Consider the following 17,066-nt stretch of genomic DNA (forward strand, 5'->3'; position numbering starts at 1 on the left):
CTTTGTATTAGAACCCCTTTCTCTTTCCCTAGTGTGTGTGTGTTTGTTTTTCAAAAAAAAAAAAAGAATGGGTAATTATCCCACATTGCTTAAGAGAGTGTATTGTGTGTAGTATAACTTGCCCCACCCTCCCTTAAAAGTTACCATGACATTTAAGTGGAGTTGTGGTGTGCCTTTGTGTTAGAACCCCTTTCTCTCTCCCTTGTGTGTGTGTGTTTGTTTCTCATATATATATATATATATATATATATATATATATATATATATATATATATAATTGTTAATGTTGTTTGGAATTTGAAAAATATAGATGAATGAAGAAATATTAAAAAAAAAAAAAATGAAGAAATAATATTTTAATGGAATAGAAAAAAAGATGGAGAGTATGATGGAAAGTGTATTTGAAAAAGTGAGTAGATAAAAGGAAAAAGTCATTATTCATTCTCTAAACAGTATAAAAATTTAGAGAGACTGTTAGAGATGCTCTTATATATGTTTAATTAGTTCTCACATTACAGGAAATAAGGCTTTTAAAATATATATATCAGTACTTGTTCCAATATATATATATATATATTTATATATATCAGTACAGAAAATATGTTTGTAACTTTATGTCAATGTTTATAAACTAAATTTTGGTTGTTAAGAGTATTGGTCCAGATTAATTATAGTACTTGAACTATTGTACCAAAGACTTGTTACGCAAATTTTTATTTGTACTACAACTTCACAACTTACGAGTTTAAAAATCCTAAAACCTTGAAAATTAATTGAAAAACAAACCAATTCGTTGGCCAAAACACAGATTGAGTTGGTATTCAACTCTTAAAAGTTAATATTATATAAGTTGTTTTAGGTGTTTAATTAGGTAAAAGGAAACTTCAATTAGGTAAAAGGAAACAAGAACCAATCACCCTAAGTAAGGTGGTTAGCTTTGAGGTTGATGTTATACCAACCCAAATTAACCAAACCAAATAAGTTGTAGTTAGATAACACGTAACTTTCATATTAATAATAATATGTTGTAAACATCAAATTCCAATAGAACTAGTGGTATTAACTATTAATACTCTCGATAAACATTTTTCTTTATCGGTTTCACATGTAATTTACCGTTAATTGGACTCCCATCATCAAATAGATGCGTAACAAATAAAATTTGCATCAGATACTTTTATTCCATGGTATCTAATAAATTATTGGGAATGTGATAAAAGAACTTGAATATCCGAGAATATAAGTATCTCTAGGAATTTCATAAGGTTTTTAGGAATGTGAGATCTCTGTATTAGGTTTATTTTTAGTGATTAAATTCTAAAAAGATGTGGTGTAAAACCTAAGTTTTACACCCTCTAATCCCAACATACTACATCATTTTATTACATATTAAAGAATAAACATAACCATACACAATCAATTCTAATACTTATATGAAAATCCATCCAAATTAGAAGTTTATTAAGTACCCGTTTGGTTTCGGCGTTTACTGCGTTTTAGCGTTTGCGTTTTGGGCATGGGACCCATGCTACAGTTGCACGTAGTAAACGCGTCCTTCTTCTTCTTCTTCTTTTTTTTTTTTTTTAGCCGTTAACGTTGACTTTTCCTATGAACAGTGCACCCGTGTACTGTTCATGGGTCTTACAAACTTCATTTTTAGCAATTTTTTCATTAAAAATGAGTCCCACGGTACTATTCACACATTTAAAAATTATTTTGCTACAGTGTTTTCAATTTCAGTTTTCAGTTTCAGTAAAAATAAGCTCAATCCAAATGGACCCTAAGATGTTATTAGATGTGGTAAAATATATTGATTTTTAAGGAAAAAGATGATGTGGCAATTTCTAATTGAATGGTATAAACCATGGGTTTTACTCCCCTCCTTACCCAATTTGGACTCTTATTTTTAAGAACATTATATATATATATATATATATATATATATATTTATATATGACAAAACTTAGGTACAATACTTTAGGTATAACACATTAGGTTTTCCTCTTAAAATTCTGACACGTGGCTATTTAATAATCATGACTAAACGGCGTTAATCACAAAAAAAAAAAAAAAAAAAACCCTCTAGTCCCCTGAAATCAAAGAAATACAAAATGCTAAAGCTCTTTCAACACCATGGACAGCTGCTCAATCTCTTCTCTCTGCAATCCGAATCACCACAACTAAGCAACGGTAGCACTGGAGTTAGAGAAGGGGGGGGGGGGTTTCAATAATTCATTGGGTTTATGCTGGGTCTTGTGCAAATCTGTTTGTGCTTTAGATGAATTTTCTAACTGGAAATAGTTAGTCTTTAACGCCGTTTAATGAAAATGTTAATGAGACATACGACGGAGTTTTAGAAAGGGAACTTAAGGTACTACATCTAAAATATTGTACATAAGTTTTGCTCATCTAAATATATAACATGTCATATATAAGTAAAGAAAAAAAATATATTAATGAAGAAAAAAACTGTCATATATGAGTAAAATAAACCAAAATAAATAAATAAAATTGTTAAAATAAAATAATAATAAAATGTTATATATGAGTGAAGTAATAAAAAAAGGGTTTAGGAAAAAGAATAATGATTCGTTCACATATCAGTCAAAATCCCAATACAGGATAGAAAGAATAGACTAAAACAAGTGAAATGAGATGAAATTTAAATTGAGATAGAATAGATAGGTGATTTGTAGTGTAGTCCTTGTTACCAAATTGGCAAGTTGGAATGAAAATTTTTGGCTATTTCAGCATAACTATCAACTATTAACCTTATCACACGCGCTCTGCACGTGCGATAATACATTTTTTTTTTTTTTTGAGTTTAATATAATTTTTTATTTTGAATTTATTTATTATTAGTGAGGTTATATAGGAAATGATTTTTATAAAACTAAAAATTAAGATTTGAAATTGAATAAACTACTAGGTTTAGTGTATGCTAGTTTTTAGGGACAAAATGTTCAAATGTACGTTAGATATATTTAAATAAAAAGTAAGCTAATTTTTAGGAAAAAGTTTCTCTCAAGTTATTTTATTATTTAAATTTTGTTGAATTAAAATTTTAACCTTATTTTTTATTTTATAAGAATAATGATTATGTAATTAGATTATAGGTATTTTTGACATTTTTTAGAATCATAACTAACTTTTTCAATCCTCTTAATATATAAAAGAAGATATATAGAAATATAATAAATTGTTATGACAAAGAAAAAAAATAAAAACATTCTTATCAGATGTGTCAAATACTAAATATTTGATATTTAACACATTAAATATCTTTCCTCACAAAAAAAAAAAAACACACTAAATACCAAAAAACACCCTTCTAATGAGAGGTGGTATAAATCCTTTAAATTTTGACACATGTAAACAATGTCATTCCATCTTTGAAACGGTACGACAGATGTACTATTTTTTTTTTATTCCTTCTCTCTATCTTTCTTCATTTATGACTCTTTCTTCTCTCTCTTTATTTTTCTTCTTGCTTTCCACGCCTCTCCCTTCATCTTCTCACCTCTCTTCCTTTTTTACTTCTTTCTTTCTCCAGAACCTTCACCTCTCCCTTTTTTTTTTTTTTTTTCCTGTCACTTTCTCTGCGCCTTCTCTATCTCTTTTTTTTTTTTTTTTTTTTTTTTTCCTTTTTTCTTTCCTGTCACTTTCTCTACGCCTTCTCTATCTCTGTCTTTTTTTTCCCTCTGCCTAGGCCGTTGCTATTGAGATCGGCCGTCGCCGTGGAGTTCAGCCTCACCGATGAGGCCGTCGCCGTGGAGATCTCTGATTCTGATCTCCCTCTGTATTTTTTTTCCCCCTTCGGTTGTGGATTCCATGTGATTGTGATTATGGGTGAGTTGGTTCTTTTTCAAGCTCTTTTTTTTTGGGATAGTTTTGTGTTGATTTTGGGGATTTTTTTTAAAAGTAGTATTGGGTGGTGGTGGTGGCGGGCTGTCCTTGGGTATAGTGGTGGCGGGCTGTGCTGTGTATGGTGGGGTTTTATTGAAGGTTTTGAGTTTTTTTTTTTCCTCTTTTGTTGAGGTTTTTGAATTTGGAATTTGTTAGAGGATCAGTGATTGTGGTTGTAGTTTGTGGCGGTGGTTCTTGGTTGGTGGTGACTGCCACTTGGCTGTTTGGTAGTATATGGATTGGTTTTGAGTAAATATATTATTTTAATATGGAGTATATATTATTTTAATATTTAGAACGAAAGAGTAGAACATGTAATGAGTGGAATATTACAATGCGGTCAAATAATAAAATAGATTTTTGGTGAATAGATTTTTGTTGAGGTATTTTTTTTTATAAGAGAGCTTATGGGAATGCTATAGCGATGGGGACAGGTAACAGTGACAAAAAAAGTCCAATTACAGCGTGTCAAGTGGGACAAAGTGTATGAGAAAGCGTCTGTGATAGGATCCTTCTTAACAAAGTTCTACTTCCTGTTTCAGGAAGAGAAAAAGAAAATAAAGACTCTCTTCTATGGAATTTGATTCCATCGTGTGATCATAGTTCGGGACCTTCAAAGTTAAGACCAGTTGTATTCAACAAACGAAACTTCAAAGTTTCACAACCGTGTCAAGTCAATTTGGCTTTTGCAACGAAACTCCTTCGTTAAATTCCCTCCAAAGTTTCTAATCAAAACAAGAGAGAGACAGTTCGTCTTCCCTATACTCTGTGAGTCTGTGTATTTGTATATATATCGAGATTACATAACAATCCACAATTCACAATCTGGGTCGGAGAAACTTTATCAAAACACGTTTTATCTGTTACGTCTGTTACATCCAAACGCGTAATAAGATTTCTTTCAATCAGTTTCAGAGAGAGAGAGAAAAAAAAAAAAAAAACAGAAAAGAAAGAAAGAGAGAATGGGGAACTGCGTTTCCGATGTAGAGGGAGGTAAGCAAGCAGTGGGTGGGGCCCAGCAAAGGCCCAATAGTATTGCTACCACCAACAACAACAATGGCGGACACAACGATGCCGTTGAGTTCTTCTTCAGGTCTCGTGGCATTCAGCCTTTCTTCACTCAACTCGAGGTAATATATGTCAAACACAAAGTACAAAAAAAGAAAATGTTAGAAACTTTTTCAATATTTCGTTATGCTTTTATATGTATAACTGAAAATCTCATTACATAAACACACACAACCATATTTTGTATGTGTACGGGTTGTGTTAATCTTTATTCTGTACCCCACTTTGGGTCAAAAGTCAGTCTAATTCAGTCAATTCCTATAGTCATTGAAAAATTTTGGGTATTTTTTTTGTTTTGTTTTGTATGTAAACTGTGTCAATTTTAATGTTCACGTAGTGCTAATGGTGATACTGTCTGTATGTGTACGGGTTGTGTTTTTCAGAAAAAACTTAGATAGTCATGAGAACAGTGAAATGGTGCTCCTTTTCTCATATTCATGATGGCTCCCATTATGAATTTAATGAGCGGAGCCTACCGTGATTGTGAAAGAAGAAAGAATCATTCACTTTGCTTCTAGACTACCTAAGAATTATTCGTGTTTTTTTATATTCTGTTCCCCACATTGGGTCAAACTCCCAGAATTATTATTATTATTTTTTTATAAATATTTTAGTGTTTGTGACTTTGTCGATTTAAATGTTTACTTTATTAGTGCTTACCGGTACTGCTTTTATATATATGAATCTATTGCTTTGTTGATTTGGGCATTATCTATTCCTCTTTTTCAAATTCATATTTTACATATATGGCTTATTATAATTATTTTTTTAAGATTCCTTATTGTTCTATTTGGTTGTTGAGAAAAAGTTCTGGACGTGAAGGTAACAATTGTACTTGTTTTTTAAGAAAAAGAAACCACTGGGACCAATTATTATAGTATGATGTTATAATTATTTTTTATGGGAATTGCTATTATAGCTTGGACTTTGGATGCTGAAAAAAAAATTACAGGGCTTGAGATTTTTTTTTAATTTCCTACAAATTGTAGGTAGACTGCAATTTTGATATACTATACAGTCTATACTTTTGATACAATTATCTTTTTTATTTTTTGATAAGTATTTAACTTCATTTAAAAATAAATGAGGAAATACAATGAATAAAACAAGGCACACAGGTAGAACTTTAGATACAAGTATCTTGAATAATGGTTAATTCCACAGTGAATCAGAGCATGAGACGTTGCTTAGGATGAAAGTCTCTCATATGTAAAGAGTGTGACAATTCTTTGGGAGAAACTACAGTGGATTCTAGCTTTAGATCTTGGTCTCTGATTTCATGACAAGAATTGTTTGATTCATGAATTATATATATGTTACCTGATTATTACAATCGATGTTGCTTTGAAAACAATAGTAGTGAGAACAATAATAACATAAATATGGATAATCTTTATTATAAGTAAAATATTTATTGTTCAGGAAAAGTTCATTAGTGATGCTACTTTTGTTGCTTAAATAAATCCAAGGATTTAACTTGATCTTAAAAGATTTTTAGAATCTCCGCTGTTGGACTTAAAACAAAATGACAGTTTTTTTATTTTTATTTTTATTCATTTGACAATTTTGTGTACAAAGACATATTTGATAAATTAATTATCACTGCATAGTGGAGGAGATTTGTACTATTTCAATGGTGTTAAAAGTTTCATTTCCCTTGGTTCTTTTCAAGCTCTTAGTTTATCTTAATAAGTGGACCATGTAGGACATGCAGGGCAATGTTGACTTTGTATTCTGTTCTTAATATGGTGATCAATATGTAGCGCATTGTTTGGCCAATGAACAATTTCTCAGAATTTGAGAATAGATCTTGTAGTTAGGGCTTCCACCAAGTTCCAATGCTTCACAGCAAGGAACCTTTTCTCTAAGCATGTTAGGTTTTTTGAAAATGTAGGTGTCTGCATGCTTTGCATGGTTAGTAGTTTTGTTGCCACCAAGGTCCACATCAAATAAGCCCACTTGACCTCCTCCTAAAAGTTGCACTACTAAATGCTCCCCCAAGGGGAACACTAGCAAGATTCCCATTTGTTGGTTCCAATTTAACAATGGAACATCAGACAAAACCATTGATTCAAAAATTCTTTTTATTGTGGTGTAGAAAAATGTACATCTATATTCATTTGCTTATATTCAGGACCACTAGATGCTTTTATTTGATTTTTCTTATTGATGTGTACTTTGTTGCAAGTCCTATTGGGGTCAACAGTTTGGAATTTTCCTCGTATATATAATTATCATGCCAAAATTGCTAGCCAAGTCATGAAACCTAAAAGAAATTTGTGATGGTCCTTTAATTATCTACTTCAATTAGTAACTAACTTCATAAATTTGATGTTGTGGTGCAAATTGCTAATCAAGCTATATATTGATGAAATATTAGTAAACTTGGACATTGAAGAAGCTCTGTGAAGCAACTATTTTGCATTTTAACGTACAAGAGTAAAAATATTAATCTGATTTTAGTCCAATGAGTTTTGGCTCAAATGACATTTCCTTCTTTCATAAGAATGGGATAGAGGATAAGGTTGTCGGTTTAGGACCTATTGGGTGCATGTGTAACTTATCAATCAAAAGAAATTTTATCTTAATTTAGGTTTAGGTGATTGAAGTGCCTCTATTTTTGAAAAGGATGAGTTGTCCTACCTTTTTTTCATCTCTAACAGATGGGTATTGTGGAGTTCATTGGTTCACCCTTTCACTATATATGGGTGGCATTTTATAAAGCTTCGAAGCAATAATACTATCATATATAATTTAACTCAAGATAGGACATTAGTCTTGTGTACATTACCATTGGAATTGTTATTCAATCTACATTAATGGCTCTTTTGTTTTTTCATGACTTTTCATATTATTCTATGTGGTTTGCCCGTTTTTGGTTTCTCATTATGTATTCATGCATTCTTGTGTTTCAATTTTATGCTGCAGTTATCTCTATCTGCATCTAACTTGCTTGACCGTGACATCACTTCAAAGGTATTCCTCTCTATACATAACTACATTTGATAGAGTTTATTAAGGGTATACTATAAATTTCCAATTTGCTAATATTTTGGTAATTTATTATGGCTTTGTTTGTTTTAGCTTAAAATTCCAACTTATTTTTAAACAAAAATATGCCAATGAAAATATCATCCAAACACTATCCAACCTCCTTTTGTTCTAGTAAGAAATTTGAGTTTCTTTGTTTTCATCTTCCCTTCAAATTTCTAATATGTGACGGTTTGGGAAGTTATCATCTAAATGAGATTTCTTGTTGGGGAAGATTTGTTAGAATAATAAATTTTGCACTTGGGAAGAAAGTATCTCATCAAGTACTTCATAATAAGTCTCACCACACTCAGGCAAATACTCAATGGAGTTCTCAATGAAAGAGGAGTTTTATTGATAATTAAAACAGTACATATCCTTTGCTACACATACCACATCACTCTTCACTTCTACTCTTGCTTATTATTTCACATGCATTTTCACTCCTGCAATCAATGCCAAGCCTTATATAGTATACATGAAAGACTAAAATTACACACTACATTCTAAAATAAAACGAGACAAGCAATAATAACCTATTACCTAAAAGTAAAAGAAAGACACATTACATACTTGTTTCAAGCTAAACTTGTTACATCTTTTGATAGTCAAGGACAACAACTCACCTACTAAAGTGAGAAATTTTCTCTTTCATATTTTTAGCTTACCAATCAAACTAAGCTAGTAAGGATATGCAAGCTTAGTAAATAACATATGCAAAATGCTTTAAAACAAATCATCGGCCTATTGCTAGGGTGGGAGTATAGTGCTGGGTACAGCTGCCTATCACTAAATAACAGATTTAAACTTACTAGTATTCATGGGTTTGAGTTAGGGAATCAACCTCTCCAAAAAAATGGGGATAAGGCAGCCTACCAATCACCTCTTTCAAACCTTGTAAGAATGGGTGAGTTGTGCTATGGGTATGACTTGTAGTCCTTGGTTCCTACTTGGGGTATGTCAAAATTACATGTGCCATAAGTAGTGTTTATGTCAGACAAGCACTTCTTTGTATACTCTTGGATATGTAGCAAGCTGAACTGTTATGTTGGCTGTTTCTGATAAAGATTCTCATATATCTGAGGGTCTTGAATTTGTCAATCCACAGTAGTTTGTTTATGTGCTTGTATGACGTGCATGCATGTTGTGATCAGGCTTGTCTTACTATGTTTTTTGCTAAAATATACTTTATTTCATTTAGAGTGATCCAATGGCTGTGGTGTATGCAAAGAAAAGAGATGGAAAACTAGAGGAGTTAGGTCGCACTGAGGTTGTATTGAATAGTTTGAATCCTGCATGGATAGAAAAAGTTATAGTTGCATTCCAGTTCGAGATTGTGCAGCCATTGGTGTAAGCTTTACAAATTTCTCTAAGTGCTTATCTTTGTGTAGATAAATCTTGTTTTACTATAAGTGATTTTCTAATTTAACTGGATGGCTTGTGTTTGCCTTTATTTTTCTTGGCGCCAGATTTCATGTATATGATGTGGATTCAAAATATCATAATGTACCTGTGAAGGTATATATCAATTTTAGCTCTTTTAAGTATTTATTATTTTAATTCATGTTTTGTAGGTTATGTTCAATTATTTGCACTGTTAATAAATTACACACAAAAAAGTGTACATGCTTAGTGTTCTTGTTGCATTTCTGTCAATCTTTAAGTTCTGAATATTGCACTTCGCAAGATAAAACTCTTATCAACATTTGTAATATGTGAAATGTGTATTGATTTGACTAGATCACACTATAAATTGCAGGTATACTAAACACTAAATTTGTCAATACATGGTCAAAAACATTGAAGTGGAAACAAAAGTAATTAGTGAACAATTATAAACAAATGTTTGATGCCAATTGTGTGATATGTCTCAAATAATCTCTGGAAAAAATTATTTTGATAGTAGCTATACATGTGACTGTGCATGGTGTAATTGTATGGGAAATCACTTGCTGAAAATTACTATGAAACTTTTTTTTTTCAGTGTGTTGCATTTAGCTCTTTCAAAAATTATTAAACTGGATTTGTTACTTCTGTCAACTTGGCCATGATACAGGAAAGAAGTTATATAACAAATAAGAAATGAAAGTAAAGGGCAATTTAGTTTAAACTCTAAAGCCCTCCATGTAATATTGGTGATGTTTATAATTTTCATAATAATCTTTTACTCCATGGTTGTAATTTTGGTAACTGTACAAAGCGTGGAATGCAAATTTTTTTGACAAGAAACCAAATTTGATTGGTTAACCATATCAATTATGAATTAATTGATACTTTTGAAAAATTGTGACAATTTAAACCATATTTAGATGTGAGCAAAGAAGGTAACTTATAAGGATTATATTTTTGATTTTTTATCATTTCATCTAGAATAATCTAACAAATTTAGTTGATGATGAAGTCTTTATTTTAAAAGTTTATTTCCGTTGCCTTGCAGACGCTAAAATTGAATGATCAAGAATTTCTTGGAGAGGCTACTTGTGTTCTATCTGAGGTATATCGCCTTGGGTTCAGTTGGGCTCATTGAAATTATATAAAGCATATATATCATGCTGGTGCAATTTGAGTAAAAATTTGTGTTAATTTTGAGTGTTTTATTCTTAGAAATTTCAAGGGTAGAAAGACAAATGTGAGAGCCACTTCACTATAATGTTATTTTAAGATTTTGTGCATCATAGTTTAGATTACCACTGATGCAATTAAAAATTAGGGGAAATTATACTTTACCCACCTATGGTTTGCCCACAAAACACTTTTCCTACTTGTGGTTTAAAAATTGGCACGTTACCCACCTGAGGTTAGCTCTGTTTGTCTCCTGTTACCCACCTCAGTTAAAAACAAGGGTAAATTTGTCTCCTGTTGCCCAAAAAATTTGTGTTAATTTTGAGTGTTTTATTCTTAGAAATTTCAAGGGTAGAAAGACAAATGTGAGAGCAACTTCACTATAATGTTATTTTAAGATTTTGTGCATCATAGTTTAGATTACCACTGATGCAATTAAAAATTAGGGGAAATTATACTTTACCCACCTATGGTTTGCCCAAAAAACACTTTTCCTACTTGTGGTTTAAAAATTGGCATGTTACCCACCTGAGGTTAGCTCTGTTTGTCTGAGGTTAGCTCTGTTTGTCTTCTGTTACCCACCTCAGTTAAAAACAAGGGTAAATTTGTATTTTTGTTACCCTTTTATATCTCTCTCCTCTCAAAACATAAAAAACTAAAAAATCAAGGGAAAAGGAGATCTAAAAACTAGGTTTTGTAAAAATTAAAATCTAACTTTTACATTTTTTTTTTCATGTATCGACTTTTAAATCTTTTATTTTAACAAAAATGTATTGTATTACTTAATTTTATGGAGTACTAAAAGAAAGTTTGGAGAGGGAGAGCGTATTTTATAGTATTAATAGTGATAGAAAATTAGAAATAGGACTTTTATTTAATTTATTAAGTTGGGAAAAATAAGGGGAGTGAAAGATAGAGAAGGCACTCAAGGCAGCAAAGAATGAAACAGTAGCACTTGGTATAAAATTGTTCAATTCAAAGTGCATTAGAGTATTGACCTTTGAGAGATGTAAAATTGGAAGTAGCTCCTTAGCTCCACATGTTACCAACTCACAGTCACACTGACAAGGACAAGAAGCTGGTTCTCAATAGTCATTGGACGAATTTAGACATCAGAAGGAATTGTCCACTCAGTCGAGGCTATTTGGAGGGGATGGTGGTCTACATGTACTAAACTTTGGTGTTTGTTTTTCCTCCATTTTCTCTCTTTCTATTTTCATGGCAGATAGTGGCTAAACAAACTCGGAGTTTAACCCTAAATCTCAATAACAAAAATGGGCATACGAGCTTGAGGAACTTGGGGGCACTCACTATCCATGTAGAGGAAACAGTTTCTTCGAGGAGTTGTGTTGAGATGGTAGTCCATTGTTCCCACTTGGATAACAAGGACCTATTCTCTAAAAGTGTATGTATTCACAAAGCAGATACGTTAAAATTTCATGTTCCTTAAGCATACATATTCTTGATTGTGTTTGTTTCTTAAGTTTCTTCATTTATTTTAGGATCCTTTCTTAAGAATATCTAGAATTGTTGAGAGTGGAGGCTCTATTCCAATATGCAAAACTGAAGTGGTGAAGGACAATTTGAATCCAATTTGGAAACCCCTATGCCTGAGCATACAGCAGTTTGGAAGTAAGGTATGCTTGTCGATTTATGATTCTTGGTTTCCTATTAGATTATGGTTATAGGATGTTTTGTAATTTTGATAATTAATGAAGACTCACATGGCATATGCAATTTCACTTGCTATAGGATAACCCATTAATTATAGAGTGCTTTGATTTCAATAGCAGTGGCAATCATGTGCTTATTGGGTAAGCTAAGATTTATTGTTGTCCAGATTAGTTTTAGTTTTTGTTTATTTTCACTTTTCAGTTTTCACGATTTAGTCTCTGGTACTAAAAGAAGAAGGTATTTATTTTAAAATTTACCTCATCAGTAAGCTCCAGAAGTCTGTGGCAGACCTGGAAAAACTTCATATAGAAAGACGTGGTGCAAATCTCACCTTACCATCTCCTCATCAGGATCATGAGAAGGTACTTATTCATACTTGCAGTTATATTTTTTAAAAATACTTCATGTTAATCTTTATGTTTAAATTTTTACATTGCTTACTAATTTATCAATATAGGTTTTGAAGGGACAGCTATTTGTGGATCAATTTTGTGAAAAGCAACAGTACAGTTTTTTGGATTACATTTCCAGTGGATTTGAGCTTAACTTTATGGTTGCTGTTGACTTTACAGGTAAAATATATCCCATTCTAGGGGAGTTATATAGTTTTTTATTTTATTTTTTGGGTTCTCTTTTTCCTAGTTCAAAATGTTTTGGCTGATGACTGATTTATGCTTTGAATATTCAATATCTCTTTCTTTAGCCTCAAATGGAAATCCTTGGAATCCAGATTCTTTACACCACATTGATCCTTTTGGCCGGTTGAATCCTTATCAACAGGTAAGACCGTGCATCCTCTGGTGCTCTCAATAGGGTAGTTGCTTTTCTTTGGTGCTTGTGTGTGTGTGTGTGTTTTTTTCTTTCTAAACATTAGATACAACAGATCCTCCCGCCCCCCCCCCAATACAGTTTTAATCCTGTATGGGTTCGTGAGTTGTATTTTCCTAACACACACGCCAAAAGAAGAAGAAAGGACACAAAATAACTTGGAAATTGCTTCTAGAATAAGAAAAAATAGCTTTTACATTGAATTGGTCCAAAACGAGGGGCACAAAAACAACCTGGGAAAGAAAAAATAACTTTTACATTGAATTTGTCGATAGCAATGTCTATATGATCAAGTAGCTATCTTTTGTCTGTCATGACTCAACATGATCAAGCAGCTTGTTTTTCATATCAAGGTTGCAGGTTCTTTTACTCTCAACTAAACGCAGAACATGCTAGAGAAATTAAAAAAAAAAAAAAACCATACATGGAACATGTCTGAGATTGTGGATTGTGTAAAAAAAGTTTCTTTGTTTTGAAATTTTTGTTAGGGTTCTTCTGTTTGCATATACTTAAAATAAATCTTCATTGATTGATGAAGTCATTGTATACTTAATTAAGAAAACTTGCAGGCTATAATGGAGGTTGGGGAGGTCATTCAGTTTTATGATTCCAATAGGCGCTTTCCTGCTTGGGGCTTTGGAGGAAGAACAATTGATGGTACCATATCACATTGTTTTAACTTGAATGGAAGTACAGGTGCCTTTGAGGTGAGAGGAGCTGACTTTGTAATGCTTTGTTTGCTTAATCTTTGAAGAATCTGACCTGGCTGGCATATTGCCTAGCTGTTTTCACATAGATCTCTCTCTTTCTCTGTAATCCTCTTGCAATTTTTATTGGAAACCCCTTAATTTTTATAAAAGTGAAATTTATGCTTATTCATGTCTTCTTATTCTTACTGTTATTATCTCATATTTCCTTTCTTTTTCTCAAATATAATTTTTTATTTATTTATAATTCTGTTGAATAGCATCTGAAACCTGGCTCTGTCACCATTGATGTTTTACCTTCTTCCATTACCTCTAAATCACAAACATTTTCAACCAAACATGAAAAGTTCTAAACCCTATTTACAACGAACAAAAATACATTCAAATTCCCCAAATACATTAATTTTATCATCAAAAGGTTTGAGAAAGTCTCAGATGCCCTTAAAAGAAGTCCATGAGAACATTGCAAATTAAATAGATTGAGTTATCTCACCTAATAAAATTTGTAACATTATATGTTTTGTATCATAAGATTAGATGTCTGTTGTAAAGGATTACAAGTAAATGGTACCATAGGATTCATATCATTCTTTGTAAGTTAATAACTACTGAGTATAAGTTGTTCATATATTTCTGAACACTGCATTTCATACTCTTATGTAACATCCAGTTTTTTTCTTTGTTTCTTTCTTTTTAATAGATGAATTAATCAAATTCTTTTATTTATTAATAGGTTGAAGGAGTTGAAGGCATCATGGCTGCTTATGCAAGGGCTCTCCATAATGTTGCCCTGGCAGGACCCACTTTATTTGGCCCAGTGATTAACACAGCTGCACAAATTGCTGGCCAGTCCGTCTCGTACAACAGCAACAAATACTTTGTCTTGCTCATTATTACGGTAAAGAGAATGTCGAATTAAATTTATTTTGTTTGTGATAAGTTACTACTTTTATTGAAGCAGATGAGACACTTTATGTACACAGGATTTATACTCAAAGCTCTCCTAAAGATAATTTTGTCTTTATTTGATGCCTCTTTAAATCAATTCTTCAATTAATCACTCAATAAAAATTGTCGTGTTTCTAGGATGGAGTCATTACAGACCTGCAAGAAACAAAAGATGCTTTGGTCAGGGCATCCGATCTGCCTCTATCTATCCTTATAGTCGGAGTGGGAGGTGCAGATTTTAGAGAAATGGAGGTATTATATTTTCCTAATTTGATGTCCTTTATACTCTTTTATGCTTTATTTTAATTATTCAGTAAATATGGTGGAATTTTAGCTTTTAGAATTTTCGCTTGAATGACTGTAATGTATCTTAATTTTTGGGCAGGTTCTTGATGCTGACAATGGAAGACGGTTAGAGAGCTCTACAGGTCGTGTGGCTACACGTGACATCGTGCAGTTTGTTCCAATGCGAGAAGTGCATGGTGAGTGCATAATGGCACTTGTCTTTACAAAATTTTTGAGGTTACATCTAACAGAATCCACTAACTGTAATTCTGCATTCACAACTATCCCAGTTAGATAATTATTCTAGAAAAAATGGAATGAACATTTGGTTAGTTCTGCCAGTTAGATAACAATTGATGGGTGGAGTGATGAAAGGACAAAAGGGTGTGTTTGAATGTATTTAACAAAAACGTTGCTTGATTTCTGTTGCCACTGTTGTTTTGATCCTGTCTTTGGCTAGATTGTTTGTACCCATAGACATGTTATAGGTAGAAAATGAGATCATGATTTTAATCTAGTGTGAATGTGTGCTCAGCAAGCTGCTCAACAAAAATTGCTTGGCTCCCTTACAACCTTAAAACCATTTCAACGATCTTCCCTCTTGACTTTTTTATCATCTGTTTGAGTCTATTATCTGTTGTATCAATTGGAATTGATTATTTCCTTATTTGTTCAACTTGTTGTACTTGTTCTTTATTTGGCCTAGGCTTCTACATTGTGTTTTATCTAACAAATTAGTTGTGCTCTGTACAGGTGGGCAGATTTCTGTGGTCCAGGCTCTATTGGAAGAGCTACCTGGACAGTTTTTGACATACATGCGTTGTAGAGATATCAAGCCAAGTCCTCTCCATGCAGCCTCAAGCCCTCAACTTCTGCTTGACTAACAGTTACCATGTTCACAAGATTTATAAATATGCTAATTCTGATCTGATCAACTGAGAAATTTTAGGTCTGAACTAATCACAAGCTAACTTACCTGAAAGGAGCTCTTTATTAACAAATTTTTTAGGTCTGAACCACTAACAAGTTGTATTTCCTGAAAGAATTTCTTCATATCATCCTAAAAGAAAAAGTACAGTTTTTTTTTTTTTAACCAAAAAAAAAAAATATTTTTATCTTGTATGGGTAGAATTTAAAATTTATTCAACCTGTATTTTAAGTAAACAAACCAATGAAAAAGAAGTTACTTTTGCAAGGAGAATCTTTTGGTCTATGAGCTAGTTCCATGGAGTAGGCCTCTCAAAAGGATTTGTAGCATCCATCCATAAGGAAGGTGTTGTTGTCACGTTGTGGGCCCACATGTATGTGATCAGGTGATAATTTTTGGTGTAGCAATTTTTGGCCCTAAATAAGGATTTAGGTTCACTCATCCTTATGGAATGTCATTGCATTGTGTGGTGTACAAACATTTTTTTGGATTAAATCGATATCTAATTGAGAAGCTATTAGCAAAAGGAATAATGTACTGCGGTTAAAGTATTTCAATATTTGTGTTGTATGAGCATTGAATAGTGACATTCCTCCAAAAAGCCTTGTTACATTGTATTATTATGTTTTTAGAAATGCTTCAATTTTCATATTACAAAGGATGTAAAGGATTCTTTTTTGAATGATATCAAATGTTTTGTGAATTCCACAATGTCTACCATGGGATGACTCTCTTGAGTGCTGCTTGATGTGAATATTTTTACACATAAATATGATAATATGTCACTAGATCATGGTTAGGGCAAAGATGGGAGCTAGCCGTCACTTGAGTTGGGTCTAAGAACCCTTTTTTTAATGCCTATGTAGAGGTTAAATCACCAAACTTTTAAGTTTTTTGAAGTTAGAATATGAACTTGGGAATGTGTTAAGCAACTATGCACGCCTAACTTAAAGGACTAGCCTCCACTTGTACTGCTTAGCCATTTTCTAACAAGGTTCCACTAGGTTGGTTCCCTTCTAAGCATGTAAAATTCTCACACACACATATGGGATTAAATACATAAACCACAGGCTCAAAGATCAATCACTTAGAGGTGGGTGTCCAAATTTTAGGCCTCCATTTATAAAAAC

General features: G+C 32.3%; 1 protein-coding gene across 1 annotated transcript; it reads left to right on the top strand.

The window, feature by feature from the left end:
- The first annotated feature begins 3,711 nt into the window (after positions 1–3,711).
- Positions 3,712–16,462, top strand: LOC115981602 (protein BONZAI 3-like). The gene is made up of 17 exons (XM_031103877.1): positions 3,712–3,849; positions 4,449–5,036; positions 7,903–7,950; positions 9,206–9,354; positions 9,474–9,522; positions 10,442–10,498; positions 11,792–11,971; positions 12,069–12,203; positions 12,319–12,380; positions 12,506–12,602; positions 12,698–12,812; positions 12,944–13,020; positions 13,638–13,775; positions 14,509–14,673; positions 14,862–14,975; positions 15,109–15,205; positions 15,762–16,462. The coding sequence occupies exons 2-17, from the start codon at positions 4,869–4,871 to the stop codon at positions 15,890–15,892; spliced, it is 1,782 nt and encodes a 593-aa protein (XP_030959737.1). The 5' UTR covers positions 3,712–3,849; positions 4,449–4,868; the 3' UTR covers positions 15,893–16,462.
- The last annotated feature ends 604 nt before the right edge of the window (positions 16,463–17,066 follow it).

The sequence above is a fragment of the Quercus lobata genome, chromosome 3, assembly GCF_001633185.2.
Source record: "Quercus lobata isolate SW786 chromosome 3, ValleyOak3.0 Primary Assembly, whole genome shotgun sequence".
In the NCBI taxonomy this organism is placed as follows: domain Eukaryota; kingdom Viridiplantae; phylum Streptophyta; class Magnoliopsida; order Fagales; family Fagaceae; genus Quercus; species Quercus lobata.